Below are 16344 nucleotides of genomic sequence, written 5' to 3'. Positions count from 1 at the left end.
AGGGGAAAAAGGAAGACCTGGGGAACTACAGGCCAGTCAGTCTCACCTCTGTGCCCGGCAAGATCATGGAGCAGATGCTCCTGGAAACTATGCTAAGGCATATGGAAAATAAGGGTGTGATTGGTGACAGCCAACATGGCTTCACTAAGAGCAAATCCTGCCTGACTAATTTGGTGGCCTTCTATGATGGGGTTACAACATTGGTGGGTAAGGGAAGAGCAACTGACATCATCTACCTGGATTTGTCTAAAGCATTTGATACTGTCCCACATGACATCCTTGTCTTTATATTGGAGAGACATGGATTTGATAGATGGACCACTCAGTGGATAAGGAATTGGCTGGATGGCTGCACTTGGAGTTGTGGTCAACGGTTCATTGTCCAAGTGGAGGCCAGTGACGAGTGGTGTCCCTCAGGGGTCCATGCTATTTAACATCTTTGTTGGTGACATGGACAGTGGGATTGAGTGCACTCTCAGCAAGTTTGCAGATGACACCAAGTTGTGTGGTGTTGTGGACATGCTGGAGGGAAGGGATGCCATCCAGAGGGACCTTGACAGGCTGGAGAGGTGGACCTGTGCAAACCTCATGAAGTTCATCAAGGCAAAGTGCAAGGTCCTGCACCTGGGTCAGGGCAATCCCAAGCACACATACAGGTTGGGCAGAGAATTTCCATACACTATTATGCAGGGTTGAGGCAGGTTAAGTATATAGTGTTTTAGAAAGGTAACAACCTGAGAAGACAGAATTAAGAAAACTGCCAAAAAATAATTTCCTTTAGCTTTATCCAGCAGCTTTACCAAGCAGGAAAATGTAATTCCAGGTTTGGCCCTCGTTCTGTATCATCTGTATTTTAGGAATATACATCTGAAATTCTTATTAACAGTTGGGTTTTTTTTGGGGGGGAAGCTATTTACTAGAACTTAACACTTCTGTAAGATCAGGAAGTCATACAGTATGATTTTTGGAAAACAAAAGCCATTCTCTCTTGCCTACATGCTAGTGTAAGTGTGCCACCTGCTGCCCAAAGCAGCACTATCACCTCCGACCTTCAAAAGTTATTCGGAGAGATGGACTGGCGTTCATCCTGCCTCAGGCCCCAGCATCCACGGTCAATCCAGCTCCAACCTGCTCAGCTGCCCCTCTCTGTGTACAGTAATGGTCTGGGGGCAGGTGTCTGCTCTAAGGCTTCCTTTTAAAAGGTGTGAATGAACTACCTCTGAAAAAAAAATCACTAAAATCCATCCAGCTTATGGGAGTCAGGGCAGAAAAAAGGAACATAGATGAAAAACAATCCTGCTTATTTGGGAACTTGGGGTTTTCTCTGTGCTGTGAGGATAGGAAAAAGAAGATTGGCTGATAACAAGCAAGCGTACGTAAACATCGGTTCAGCACTAAGACTGCACTGTTTCCGCAGCCAGTTTACCCTTACTTACTACCTCAAGGCACACCAAGTTCGATTTGGAGAACGCTGACCAACAGGGCACGTGCACAGCTGCTTTGCCACTGCTCAGCAGGTCAAGGATAACTCTGCTCTGGAAAAGTCTCCTGTGGGCCAGGGACTCAGGCTGCTTTTGTGAAAAGCTAGGACGATGATACGTACATACCCCCACCCCAAGAAAATAAGGGAAGCTGCAAAGGATGTAAGCAGCGCAGTACCTAATTCTTCAGGCAGCAAGGTGCCTCAGCTCTCTAGCATATAGTAGATTACTCAGTAGATAACTCAGACTTAGCAAAAATATTGCACAAAACCCCCACATTTTATTTTTGATCCAAGTGTCAATATACTAATTAATCACAGTAGTAGTTGAAAACTTCATCTGGAGGCTACTTACTCATTTGGGAGAACAAATGATCCCTAGAATTAACTAACAATCTCATATAATCAACTTAATACTGCTTGTATCCCAACAACAGTCACACTATCTTCAGAGTAGTTAAGCTGTACCCTCTCTAGTCTTGGTCTTTTGGCGACTGGAGACAAGTTTTACAGTGACGAAGGTTCTCTGGCAAGCTCAGATGTTTAAAGCAGTGAACTAACCGTTCTTCCAGCAGTTCGTATGCTGTACCTCTCGCTGCTGATGAACATTCATGCACAGAACACAGGTGCAGTGTTGCTTCGTCAAAAATAAAAATCCTGTAATTCTGAATTAAACAGATCAGCTCTTCCAACAATGAGGGAAATTCAAACCTTATTTCGAAATTAAAGAATTGAGCCACAGTATTCCAACTCAATGATACACAAACAAAAAGAATCACATAAATACTTAAAAATTATTGCTTCAAAATATTACTAAAAGTTATTATTTAAACAATTGGAATTATTAGCTATGGATTTATGCAGAGAGTCTCATTCATAATGATCACAACAAGCCTGATTTGAATCCTAGAATTAAATGGTAATTGTTTACGCCAGAGGAAGGTAATGTCTTGGCTGTTCCAAATTCTGTTAGTCTGATATTCAGGTCACCTACTTGTTTGATATTAGAATTTATTTTCAGTGTGGTGTAAGCCCTGAAGGAAAGCCCCTCCCCTCTTTACAGGAATTATGCACCATCTTTTCAGAAAAGTAGATACAGCAGTTTCAATATCCCTTAGCCAAAAAACCCTACCAGTTGTGTGTGCTGCTGGCCTCTGAACTGCATCAGCTTCACACATTTGGGCAGCAACCAGGAAAAGCGCTGGGTCTTGGAGTGTGCCATCTTGATTCTGCAGGTGCTGTGGCAGCACCAGCGTCTTACAGCTTAATGCAAAGTGTTACATAGGGAATCAGCCCGAGTCCTTCTACCGTTTTCAATAAAACCAGGGTTCTGTCTCTTTCTAGGCATCATATTTCTGTTCCTTATCACCGTGGTTATTTTGCAGCTACTTTGTATCCTACTATAATGTGTCCAAATAAAACCATGTCTAGGCGTACTTGTTCCGTGCAGGAAGCTCAGGAAAGTCTTCAGGTAACAGAGCATGAACGCGGCAGATGGGGCAGGTGCTCGAATGTTGCTTAAGCCATGTTCTAATGCACTGCAAGAATGGGAAGATGATGTTGAGGAAACAAAGTCCGGTATAAAGAGTTCAACTTAAATATGTCAATAATTGCCACTAACAAGTAAGCACTTTCCCAACATGTTCTATGTTACTAACATTTGCAGTTAGAAAACTGTTCTCCAATTCTGATGCTGCGCTGATCAATTTACATTTGCACTTATTCTGCAATAACAAATCAGCAGTGAACAAATAAGGTAATGGGAAAAGGTCATGGACAGAAGTATCCTCTTACTCTCACGTTCTGACTTACTACATGCAGTTGTACACCCAACTGCTGTCTGGTGGCAAACGCAGGGTTTATAACGACTTACCATTTCAGCTAAAAATCGAAAACTGGAAACTCTCTGACACAGTAGAACCATACACATAGCAAGTCTTGGTGTACAAAGCATGTAGAAAAAAGTTGTGCACTGTTCTTCAAGCAGTGAAGGGCAAGAGGGGAGGAGGGTTACTTTTGGAAAGCAGAACAATGACCTAACTGAGCAGAGTTCGTAAACACTTGCATCTAAGTGACAAGAACAAAAAGTCCTTACTTCTCTGTGAAAATGATGCCCGCATTCTAGTTCACACGAGTCTCTGTTTAGCTCATCATGACATATTGTGCAGGGATCATCACTGGAGGCCTATATATAAAATAGCAAGTTATTTGAAAACTAGCAACGATTAATCAGCAAATTCCAGTAAATTAATAATGTTACTAATTTTACCCAAGCATATTTAAGCTTTTGTACACAAAAAGAACAAGTCAATTATTTTTTCCAGCAATACTTTGATTATTTCATGTCTTATAAGAAGCACATGGCAATAACTTCACACTCATCAAAACAGTGGACAACTTACCGTACAGTCTAGTTTTTTCCATTTAGATTTAGGTGTTGCTCCAACATTTCCCCATGGCTGGAGATTTGCCCGAGATGGACTCTTACTCGAGATGCTTTTATGCGCAGGTCTTGCCTTGGCTGGGCTGGGCACGTTTTCTTCTGCAGGTACTTCCTGACTCCAAGTTCCAGTCTGTGCTGCTGAAGCAGAAGGTGCTGACTTCAGAGGTCTCTCTGTTGAAGGTGGTGCCTAGACAGGTATTGGAAAAGAATTCTGAGCAAGTTCATTATTTCAGAGCTCGACAGCAAAGGAGAGTTTGCATTCTTTTCTGGACTGCACTGCGCTGCTTCCTCTGCCAGAGAGGCACAGTCAAAAAGGCAGCAGCCACATACACCACGGTACCTGGTTTTGCTGGTCCAGGATGAGTTCTGTCACTCTGCTTAGAATTTCGTCTAAGCTCAAACCTGACAATGTATTCCCATTTCTTCTTTGTACATCTTTTATGAAGCTAGTAAAGTCCGAACTGAAGGGACAAAAGAGACATAATTACTGACTGGCAATACTATGGCTGTTAGCAGCATTAGCGAATGCTGTAGCTTCCGTGTTTCATTCAGTAGACCCTTTAAAAGACGCTCACTTCTGAAATGAACTGTAGCAAGTACCTGATTCCAATACCTCTGAGTAAACTAGGATCTAGCTGCCTTAATTGTAAAAAAAACCCGAACAATAAAATAATACTTCTTTTTACTGGTAGTTCTAATTGGAAAAACAAAACAAAACAAAAAACCACCCAACACACACACAGGTCAACACTGTAGGTCGATTCCTTTAAGGAGTGTCCCACTGAATGGGAGAGGAACAACTAATACCACCCTTCTCGTGAAATAGAAGCCTTCTACTACTAAGAAATCAATTCTTTTTGTACTTTACCATTGGATATTCAGAACTTCTGTTACCCAACATAACATTACACACGTTAAAAAACACACCTGCTATAATTTGGGAATATACTCTGTAGACGCGCAATAATATTTTCAAATGCTTTTGCACGTGTTTTGTTGTTTGGAAGTCCAGGCGGCCTTAGTTGTACACCTGAGTCATCTCGGTGGTTCTGGTTTGGCTGGACGTTCTGAGTATTACTTCCAGAAATCCCTGATGGGCGAGTTGCCGAAACTTTATCAGAATATGATCCTTCAAGAGGTTTAGAGTGCGTTTTCACTGATCCACCACTTGCAGAACCAGACTTAGAATTTGCATATGCTGGTTTAACCCCGTCCTGTGTGTTAAATGAAGCATGTGTTGGACCTGGATCTTCAGAACTTGAAAACGCAGGAAGTAAATTAGGATGCGCAGATGCAGAGGAATACATGACAATGGCTGGATCACTGACTGGAGATCTGCCTTGTTTTGCCTAGGAAATAAAGAGATTTCAGAGGACAATCAGTGATTAAAGTAAATTGAGCAAAACTCTCAAGCGTTTGCAGCATGTATGACCCATGTGGTCATGCTAAGGAATCGGAAGGTCTTACCACTTTATCTTAATTTGCTTTACCTAGGTAAAAATACTGCACAAAGGTGCTCTTTAATAGGTACTACGTGCAGACAACCTGTTTGAGACAGGATTAAGTAGGACAGCACCTGTGCAAACTGTTCCTTTAACTTAAGTTATTGGTAGAAACAGAACTGCTTTAAATAAGTGCCATCGATTTGAAAATAAACAATTCACTGCTTTTAACTGATTATATAATCTATATACAATCCATTGTAATTTTTTTTAAACAAAAACACATCAGCTACAATCATCATCTTGAAAAACTCGGAGCTGACGTGATCCAGGAAGGCTTTTTTGCGCACTAATGACTCTCTTCCATAAACGCAAAGAACCCGGTAAAATAAGTTCTGTTGTTTGACCCCATGACTGCTCTGGTTGTTTCAGAACTGGACTGCTCTAGGAAGGTGCCTCTCTAACACACAGAACTAAAATTCTACACTTCTTCATAGTCAAACCTTTTCTGGTTCTTTTTCTTTGTTCTTTAGTTTAACACCTTTTTGAAGCGGTATTTTACCTTCTCTGTAAAGGTGTTTAATTAACAGAATTTATTAAACAGGAAGAAGAATTGTTTTCATCAAGCCTTTTTCATTTGGACTCAGTATTTGTCTATTAAAGTCTTCTCAAAGCTGAAAGAATTACAGATCTCTTTACTAAAAGGTTACTCCTGTATTACTGCAGTAAAAATAGATACCAAATGCAGAACGAGAGGCTCAAAAGTCACTCCCTCCCAACCCATAAATTGATGGTAACCTAAGGATGGTAACTAAGTTATCTAAATATTCTTAAGAGTTCTGTGCCAATAAGGAGAAAGGAGATACCTAGAAGTAAGCAGGGAAGAAAAGGTATGCAGGAGAGTGTAACTATTAACTTGTGTAAGTCCAGAAAAACCTGAAGTAACAGTCATAAATATACAGTATTAGAACAGAGTCTTAAATCTAAATTATACCAAAACAAACAAAAGAAAAAACCTTGACTTTCTGCAGAGAAAGTCATGCGGCATCTTCAATGCATTCGGGGATTTCACTTGTGTGTGTGCTATGAATGCGTTTTACTTACTGGCCAACTATCTCCCTTATTTTAAGAGACGACTGAACCCTTATTCCTTACTGCAAACAGTCCCAGGTCCAGCAGTTGCCGAGTGCTATTTGTCTTCAGGACCGGGCATCAGCTCTGTGCCCTGGTTTCAACTGTAGGGTCAGTGAATGGCAGCAGGTAGGCTGTTGGCACCACTGCTGCACCTCGCTTGCCTGCAAGTGTTTTAGCGTTGCCACGCGTCTCCCCAACACCACGGTGATGAATGGCTGAAGGAGCACTGACTGATGCTGACTTGGTCTTTGCACAAGGAACAATCACAGGGTTCAGAAGTAACTGATATGATTTCAGCAAAGCAATTGTGGAACTGTTGGCCCATGAGAAAACGGTTTTAAATAGTATTTATCTGGGATGTAGTCATGACATGCATTTCCATAAAAGGCTATACTCCATCTAGTTTGTAATAGAGACGACTGGAAGTAGATTTTGGTATTTGTAATCAGTTACACGTGTTGGTGTAATAGGACCTTGTCCCTGTGGATCTTGGTGCTGCAGCAAAGTCGCAATATGCAAAAACATGAGTCTTAATTCAGGCAGAACGAAGCATTTTGAAGTTAACTTTAAACAGCTTAAGCCTCTCAACACACTTGAGAATGTGCTGCTCACTGGACTTCATTGTGCTAATTTGCAGTCACCTTTTCCTTTTGAACGTCACCTGGATGTATGGAGAGCCACAGTACTATATATTCCAGTTCTTTACGTACATGTCCTGTAACAGACAGCCATGCCAATGCAAACTTTAAGAAGTTCTTAAACTGCTATCAAATGTAAGACACCTACTAAGACACTGGGAGGAGAAGTAAATTCCACAGTTTCCATTTTAGTTAGGCTGTTCCGTACACCACTTTTCACCATCTGAATTTTTTCTTCATACTCAGCCTGCAGAAGAAAAACAAAACATCCTCCATATTAGCTTAATTTATTAAGCTTTATTAATTTTAGCTCCATTTAAGTTACTAGTAAAGCTCGCTCTTTATTTAAAATGACTTTAACACAACTACTTTTTTGCAAAACACCAAAGATACCAGGCCTTTCAAATGGAGGCATAAGGCTGCCATTTGCTACAGTAACATAAATCTGTATTTGTACTTGCATTGATGCTTGAAAGGGTTTGGGAAACCCTTTCTAGTTCTTAAAACTCAGCCTAGACATTTTAAATCCTAACTTTTCATAGAGAGTTTTCTGTTGTTTTTAAAGAAGTTGCATGGATTTCTAAAAATACAGAAGAACCAAAAGACTAGACTTGTTAATATGGGATCTAATTTTGAAGCAACTGTAGAAAGGACAGATTTTTGCCTTTATAAAATTGAAGATACTCATTGTAACTTAACTATACTTAAATAATCTGCACTTAAAACCGGATCTTTCTTTTGTAATTAAAAAACAGTTCAATATTTGGAGGACAAGCTATTGGCATTTTAAAAAAGGAAAGCGAAATTATTCAAGTTATTTATTCTGGTTTAATTACAAAGTTCAACTTAAAGCTTGTTAAGAGAAATTAAGGCTTACCTCTACTTTTTCCAGCTGTTTCTTTACATTTGATATAAATATTTCCCAAGAATCAATCTGTGGCTTCAACTTAGATGCTGCTAAAGCCGAGCTGCTGAAGTATTCAAGACTGTCAGTTAAATTCCAACATTCCCATTATTTTTGTTTAAGACCAATGCTTTTAGTACAGTTCCTTCTTCTACCAACTAAATCACAGTTAAAGACTTCAAGCAATTTTAAGTTAAAATCAGTTAAACTACTGGTACTTAGATCCCATCCAATCTCAGAAGTGGACTCCTCAAAGGTAAATTAGTATTTTGTGGCAACATAAAGACAGGGAAAGGGAATGTGGCATAAGTTTTTAAAAAGGTAACACCAAGGGCTAAATTTGTTGCTTATAAGGAAGAAAACAATGTTGTTGCATGCCCAGCAGTTTTGTTTGCACTCTTTTCTATTTACATTGCAGCCTCTTCCCAGTGATACTGTGCAGGAATAACTGGAATGTTCCCAGTAGCCTGATCCTCCTCAGTTAAGAAAGAGTAAGACAAGCAGCTTGCTCCTGCTCAAGTATAACACACCTTGGTAATTTAAAACTGAGAAGAAATTCAGCTTCAGGAAAAGCTGCGTTTAACTATTAGGTTTCTATGCACCTTTCAGGCTAGCATTCCTTTGTGAGGAAAACCAACTTGTCTAGTTAAATGATCACAATTAAATGTTCAGTAGTTACTTGTACTTAGCCACTAGTAGTACTGAAATTTCTGGTGTAAACTCTCCATACCTGCTCAATGACTTCAACACCTTAAGATTTGCTTCCGCATTGGCTGCTATGCCATTTAGCTTGCACACTTCAGTTTTCTTCCAGTTTTTGAGTACTGATACCTGTAACAAAACATAACTGTGTTTAAAAAAAGGTGCAGTAAAAGCGCTGCTATAACACGAGAAATAAAGAAATAAATTGAAATAGATTTTAATAAGCATCTGAAACAATAGTTTGATGATAAAGAGTGCAACACACACACAGAGTTCCTACTGGTGAGGAATTTCAAGTAGAATTAACAGCCCTGGCACGCCTTTGGGAGCATTAAAAGGCTACATTCACTTCAAGTGATAGTAGAAAGCTTCTTTAAATGTTTCATTTGCAACTGATTTTATATATATATATATATATATGGAAATACACACACATTCTCTTACTTTAAGTGATTAAGGCAACCTTTTAAATACTGCATGGTTGAAGACTAATGTGGACCAGCAATTAATCTTTTTATAAAACCCTACTGCAGGTAAGACAGCCCTCAAGCCCTTCTTAAGAAGGGACAGTTGTTCATGATATTGAAAGAATTTCCAGTTAAAACATACTGTTTTAGAAAAAATCTTGGTATTTATCAGTAACGCCCTCCTTTCAGTGAAACACACAAGTTTGTTGCAGCAATCTGATTCTACCTGATAAAAAGTAGCTATATATTCACTAACCATGACTTACTTTTAACAAGGAATTTTTTGTGTTCCTATAGTTAATTCTTACTAATGGACTCTATTCATAACAAGGACAAGTATGAAACTGAGTTACTAGTTGAATTTTGTTTGGGGCAATATTACATGCCCCATATTCTGGGCATTTTTACTATTAGTCAATAATAATAATGTGCCTTGATGACCTGCAAAGTTTTGTAGGATAACATCACGAACAGCACTTATCAATATTTAACACTTTTCATATGTGCTTATGAAAAGTTTTGGATGCTATTCAAAAAGTACATTGTTAGATCTGAGACTTCACCAGCTTTCTTCCCCCACCTACTATCAGTGCAAATGATCCAAGCTCTAGCAAAAGTGTTTTAAGATTTTTTGTTAGTACCTCTGCTTTAACAGCTCTTTTCACACACTCTTGGCAGTCATCTTGACTCTTTTTTATAAGCTCTTCCAATTTTACTTTCTCATTAGCAAGTTTATTACTGTGAAATAAAAGGAAGTTAAATATTTGAGTAACATTTACAACAGAGTAGTATTTACAATTTATGGCATTTTAGAGGTTTTCTACAACTATTCTCTCTTTTTCAGAACCACGCGTCTCCATTTACGTTGTACAGCTTGTGCTTTTAGTATCATGCTCATGTAGCCATACTGCTCGCTCCATGGACACGACCTTGGGACTTCTTAACCACATTTCACTGTGCAACCTAAAAAGCTTATTGCAGTTCGACTACTGCAGTCATGCAAGTATTATTGTTCTGAGCCTGATCACATATATAAAGAATGTATCTATACATGAAACTTTGACCTTTACTATGTGAAAATGAGTAACTTCTAGAAAACGTTTAGATAACCTTATATAAGTTTAGGATTAAGTGTGTGAAGATCCAAAGCTACATACGACAGTTCAGTATGTCTGTACCACACCCAACTTCTACCGTGTGTTCTAGAACATGGTATTGTATAATCAAGGGAAACATATGAGAGGATTTTAAAAACCCAGACTTTTATTATTCCAAATATCTAAAAGAAAATAATGTTTAGTTATGATAGGTAAAAGTAAACTAACTGATAATAAGAGATACAGGTTAAAGTGCTTATTTTTTTTCTAAGCCTTCACCCAGAGTGAAGGAGACAATTTCAATAATAACAAGTCAGTAGAAAAATTTATATATTGCTGAAAGGCACAGGAGTTTTACCTGGTCTCGAGAAATGTATTTAAGTATACATTATACTGCTTTTCCTTCTCATCAATGGTCTTCGAATACCTAGAGTAATCAAGCAGTTACTAAGCTTGTTCTGAAAAACGTGCACAAGCAAATACATGACATATTCCTCTATAACCATAGTGACAATTATGCAGCAACAACAATCTGTATGTTTTACATGCTGTTTAATACTGTAAGTGCATTTAAATGTATTTCTAATTAACCAGTAACTAATATAAAAGCAGACAAATGATTTTTTCAAGAGAGATTTGGCCTAAACTACCCAGATTAAAGATAATGCAACAGCATTCAAGGATCTAAGTTTTCTCAGGTCCGTAAACTGAGAGAGAACATTAAAAATACAGTAAGAATTGTCAATTAGAAAAATTATTGCCAACTCAGTCGGTTTCATCAGTTATCTAGAAGCTATTTTAAACGTTTGCCTGTAACTTGCAAAAACAACAAAATACGTTGTTGAAAGCAGACACGTACATATTTCAGCCTATCACTGTGATAAAACATCTAGCTGGTTACACAGCCAATGATTAGGCTGCTTAAAGATTTCTGAAGTGTTTGGAATGTTTTGGGAAAAGCTACTGATAATACTTCATCAAATGACGCCTGATTTATTTTTCAGTACATTAGTGAAGTTGATGCTTGCTCCTCCACAGCCAGGAGTACTCATCACCAGGGGAACAGCTGGGTTTGCTGCACATGGTCATGACGGGATTCACATATTGATATTATTGATTTAAGTTCCACAGAAAGCCCTGCAGATTTCTGTTTTAAGGTGAAGGATAGGTAAAAATCCCTCAGAATAGATACACGCAGTTATGTGGTTCTTGCAGTTTTACTTGAAGCTGAGAAATGAGTGACAGGACTAGAAAAGAAGGAAATTGGCATCCTTGGATGACCCTCAGATAGGCTATGTGGCAGAACAGACAAAAAGCGTGTAAGACAGACAGATGCAAGCCAGAGTTCAGTTGGACTGATTGTACAACAAAGAAGAATGAAAACGGAAATGAAAATTTAAAGCTAATCATAATGCAGTAGAGGAGCACATTGTGGAAGCACCAGTAAGTCACGAAGGAAAAAAGCGAAAAAGCAGTGCAGATCTAAAGGATACTGGAAAACATGGGAAGATCTTAAATAGTGAAGGGGTAGTGTCGCAGCTGGAAGGCTTCAGGCGGCTCCAAGCAGACCAATGTTCTAATGCAAAGGCTTTAGGCTCTACTCTAAGGAAGGCCCACACTCCTCCAAGGCTCAGGAGGAAATGCCTCGCCCTTAGGAGTAAACGCCCTGCCTTAAATAGTCAGGAGTCACATGATTTGCTAGATGGGTCAAGGCTATTGGTCACTTGACCATCCATCTCCCAGAGTGATTGGCTGAATGCTACAGCACCTGTTTCAAGGTAACTTTCCCAGTGTAACGAGCTACAGGTGTTTCTTAGTTAGCCTGCATAGGGAGAGAACTTTCACAGGATGCTGCAGCAGCCAAAAGGTTTCTCCACAGGGTAGTATTTATTAATTAGGTTAAATAACATTGTATATAAATCCTATTAACAGCAGCTCTAATCCAAGAATTGCATTTAACTCATTTCAGAATGACATAATCAGGGCAACAAGTTTGAGTTTCCACTCTGCGTACATCACAGAACCAGCAGATACAGAAACTTATCACAGTCTATCAGAAATAACTGTACTTACTGCTGCTTTAGGGGAAAAAAAAAAAATCTAGCAAAGGGAAAGCAATGTAAATCTGTATATAAAATTAGTACCTATCATTGGTATCCGTATGCTTTTTAGCTGTGTTCTTTAGTGCTTTTAAGTTCTCTTGTTTTTCTTTTTTCTCCTGTTGCCATTTTTTCACTTTTAATTCTAAGTCTTGATGAAACCAATCCAGTTCATTCTTTGATATCTAAAAGCAGAAAATAAGGAAACCAATATTTCTGAAAATACTTTTTTTATTCAAATGTAAGTTAGAGCAGATGCTAAGACAGTGAAAATTACAGTAACAGAGTTTTACTAGAGCTTCATTTACTGTTAGCTCAGGTGTTTAGCATGAGCAACGTACTCTTAAATGCCTTCCTGCAATGATCTGCACACCTAATCTACGTGGCTTCAGAATACTTGCAACCGTGTTTTACTGTCAGATATAAGAAGAAACCCAGTTCCACAGAGTCATGTACAAATACATTCTGAAATCCAACTCAAAGTCAGGTCAAAATCAGTACTGGTACTGTTTTTTCCGTACTAACAACTGGGAAGTTACAAGTCATAACAGAGCAAGACAGCAGTGCATCTTACGGCTGTCATGACTGCTTAAAAAAAACAAAGCAGCATTAATGCCTCACCAGGAAACATAAAAAAATATTTTTTAAAAAGTGCCTGCAATGCCCATGGACAAGTTCATCCACCCTGCATACAGCCCTGCTTTCAGCTCAAAACTTTGAGCTCACATTTTTACCAAATGTTCATACAGAAAACCAGATGTGAGACTCCATCATCTCTTACATGAAAGTTTGCGAGGCTACTTGCAGCCAAGGGTAAAGCCAGAACTCAGGAGCTCCCAAGCTGCAGTACATGAGCTTACTCCAACACATCATTGAAAGGGAAAAAAATATATTAAACAGATTGAATGACAGGCCCCATCTTAGTAAAGATTAAAGAGAGAGCATGGGGAGAGATGGCTTTGGTCTCACCTGATTTTTTATTTTTTTTTAAATGAAAAAATTCCTTTTCATGTAGACAAATGGGTAGTCTGCGGCATATACAGTTTTAACTATAAAATTAATCAAGTCAAAGCGATAATAGGCTGATAGTGTTGTGTGGGGACTATTCCTCTTGCTCCCAGAAGTTCTTGTGGAAATAAAGCCTGTTAGCAAACCCAGCAAATCAAGAAGGAAAGAGTCAGCCATGTAGTGCTTTTTTGTTCTGGGGTTGAACCAATACCTATCCGTTAAGATGGTGGCAACCAATATCCTACATGTTTCAAGGAAAACGACACACAAAGATGGCACCGTTTGTGGAGTTAGACTTCACAGCAATGAGTTCTACCATTCGAGTTTCAAAAATACTGTTGATCAGTTACAACCAATCTTGTGAGCCATTGCAGTTTGTCCCACTGCTGCACGGATAAAAACATTACCTCAATCTCTTCAACAGTTCTTTTCAGGAGTTCTTTTAAAGCGCTGGTTTCCTCAGAGCTTCGGCTTTGTAGCTGTTCATATTTTTCCTGTACTTCTTTAAGTTGTTCTTTTAATACCTGATGCTCTTTTTCCATACGTAGAATGTCTCCCTGAAAATAAATCAGTTATAAACAACGATCTAATATCTGTTACCACAGGGCAGCAAACATTTATGATATCTAAAAGGAACAGTCTACTGTCAGTTGAGATTAAAAATCTTGAGTGTGGTTGGGGTGGGGAGTTTTTTTTGTTTGTTTGCTGGCGGGGTGGTAGAGGTGTGTTTGAGAGAAAGTTTTGTAACAATTTCAATCCAGCTCAGGAAATGAACATTCATGTCTGACCATGAATGGAATACGATGAGTTCAAAGGTCACATTTTCTCGCTTTTATCTCCTTGTACAGGCACAAGGCTACCATTAACCTCAGTCTGAGCTGTCTATATGCCCAAATACAGCACTTAAATCAAACCTCAAGATTTTTGGAGAGGAAAAGCTAAATTTCCCTGAAACATACTCCAACATCTGAACAGCTGCAGAACAAAGTTCCAAAACCTTCTTGGTGTGGGCCTGTGTGAAGTTTCCAAGAACATCATCACAGGATACAGACCAACATGAAGGTGGGGGTAGCACATATCCTCCCCCCTCAAAAAAACCCCAAACCAACAAACAAACCACAATACACACCACCAAACGAAGCATAATAAAAAATACCTCTTAAAACATGTCATTTTCAGAGAATCTTTATGTTTTCATTACTAAATTTTTGGGCATTCCTTTAACCTTCTTCATGAGTATTATAAACAAATATGCGGGTAACTTACTTGTTGCGTTTCAAATGGACGAAAAGGTAAAGTATTAGTTTCTCTATCAGCTACTTCACGATTTACCTGGAACCCAAAGAATCATTAGCTCATTAAAAAGCTTTCCAGTTTATACATGTAACCAGTAAGTCAGCTCTGTTTTGGAGCTTTTGTACCTAACCTACAATTTTACAAATCCAACTACACTATGAAGTAGGTCTATCTAAAATGTTAAGAGGAAATTATTCCAGTGTTTCTGAAACATCCTTCAGCCTTTAATGAAAGCACTTTTTTGCTGTGATCCTTCCCTAGTTTCATTGACCATGAAGCGTTCATATTAAGAACAGTTCTCGGAGTTTTTAAACACAGCTGTGCTGTAAATGTCTGAAAACTTTCTAAACGTCTGAAAACTTAAGAGTTGCAAAAACAGTGTCTGACAGCTCACTGAGGAGCTGTGTTTTGTGGCTCCTCCTAAACTCAAGATCTACTACGTAAGTGCCTCTGCTAAGAAGGGACTAGACTCATGGACCTTCAGAGTCCCTGCTTGTTTTCCTCTAATACCATCCACCAAGGACTACTGAAAGAACTGAAGTTTAAAAATCTAATCATGCAACATATTAAAGATGCAGTTGATGATTTTGCCATTCTAATAGGCTACTGAAAATCATAGTCGGATAATGTTAAATGCCTTGCTCTACTACACTTTTGCAAACAGAAACATATGTGTTGCCTAGCGCTCTTTTGATCCCTGCTAACCAGAATTCACTAAACTGAAAACTGTTGCCTCTTCCGTTATCTCTTTGTTGCATGTGTTCAAGAACCAAATAGAAATCCCATTCTAAAAGCCCAGTCAGCCAAAGCGACGAAATTCATCTGCCAAGACTGATGGGAAACTAACTTTCAGCAACTGCTCAGGAAAGATTTAAAGTGAAGAAAAGTTTTGTACACAAAACAAGTTTGAAAACAACGTGTTAACATTTGCCTAATTTAGAAAGCAATAATAAAAAGACAACTATTTATCTTACAGCTGTAAACAGCTATTCCTCCCTTACTGACACGAAACAAACAAAGAGGAGGACTCCCAGCAGTCTCTCTAGCATATCGGATAATCTCTCATAAATGGATGTGTGAAACTGCCACATCCGTAACTCTGAAAACCCAGCATCTTAATCCAAAATGTTTCCTCTAACAAACATGTATGCGACCATTGTCATCTCCTGTTACTTGAAGTGTGTTTTCACAAGCTGTGTATGCTGGTCTAACGCTGGGCTACCATTAAGGAGTGAATGCTCCAGCCCCTCTTCTGCTCAGCTGCATGTCCTGCCCCTTTCCAGATGTCCAGCAATGCTTTCTCTGCCTGTAGGACACCACCTTCAGGTTTCTTTACTTCAGGAGGGAAAAGGAAATGTGAGGGAGTTTGTCCTTTGAACTCACCCTACAGCTGGGCTGCCACTGGAAGACCATGAGGGAAGCATCAGCCAGCAGCTGTTAAAATGTACAAACTACCTAAAGCCTCAAATATTGTGGAAAACAAACAAATCACTGAACTGATTACAAAAATAAAAATGATGACACAGAAAGACTTTTCTTAACCTCTAAAGCAAAGTTTAAACTGATGCGCACCAGTTCCCTCCTTTGATCCTGGGTCAAAAGATCCGTGAAAATTTCAGGCAGAACAAAATTCA

General features: G+C 39.0%; 1 protein-coding gene across 5 annotated transcripts in view; it reads right to left on the bottom strand.

Annotated features, from left to right (window-relative positions):
• Nucleotides 1-1741: 1741 nt before the first annotated feature.
• TTC3 (tetratricopeptide repeat domain 3) overlaps nucleotides 1742-16344 on the bottom strand; it is a 66522-nt gene continuing 51919 nt past the window's right edge. For 4 of the 5 annotated variants that reach the window (XM_086618085.1, XM_086618123.1, XM_086618114.1 and 1 more), the window contains 13 exons: nucleotides 14681-14746; nucleotides 13822-13971; nucleotides 12452-12591; nucleotides 10666-10734; nucleotides 9852-9948; nucleotides 8772-8872; nucleotides 8015-8108; nucleotides 7286-7384; nucleotides 4851-5272; nucleotides 4264-4384; nucleotides 3883-4110; nucleotides 3576-3665; nucleotides 1742-3018 (listed from right to left, as the gene is read on the bottom strand). In XM_086618085.1, coding sequence (XP_086474211.1) covers nucleotides 2908-3018; nucleotides 3576-3665; nucleotides 3883-4110; nucleotides 4264-4384; nucleotides 4851-5272; nucleotides 7286-7384; nucleotides 8015-8108; nucleotides 8772-8872; nucleotides 9852-9948; nucleotides 10666-10734; nucleotides 12452-12591; nucleotides 13822-13971; nucleotides 14681-14746 — 1788 coding nt within the window. In that variant the 3' untranslated portion in view covers nucleotides 1742-2907. The remainder of the gene's footprint in view (nucleotides 3019-3575; nucleotides 3666-3882; nucleotides 4111-4263; nucleotides 4385-4850; nucleotides 5273-7285; nucleotides 7385-8014; nucleotides 8109-8771; nucleotides 8873-9851; nucleotides 9949-10665; nucleotides 10735-12451; nucleotides 12592-13821; nucleotides 13972-14680; nucleotides 14747-16344) is intronic. The other variant, XM_086618106.1, reaches the window with a different exon arrangement.

The sequence above is a fragment of the Tauraco erythrolophus genome, chromosome 1 (genome assembly GCF_009769465.1).
Source record: "Tauraco erythrolophus isolate bTauEry1 chromosome 1, bTauEry1.pri, whole genome shotgun sequence".
NCBI classification, from domain to species: Eukaryota; Metazoa; Chordata; class Aves; order Musophagiformes; family Musophagidae; genus Tauraco; species Tauraco erythrolophus.
The sequence above is the reverse complement of the archived record's forward strand: the minus strand, read 5'-3'. Positions and strand labels throughout refer to the sequence as shown.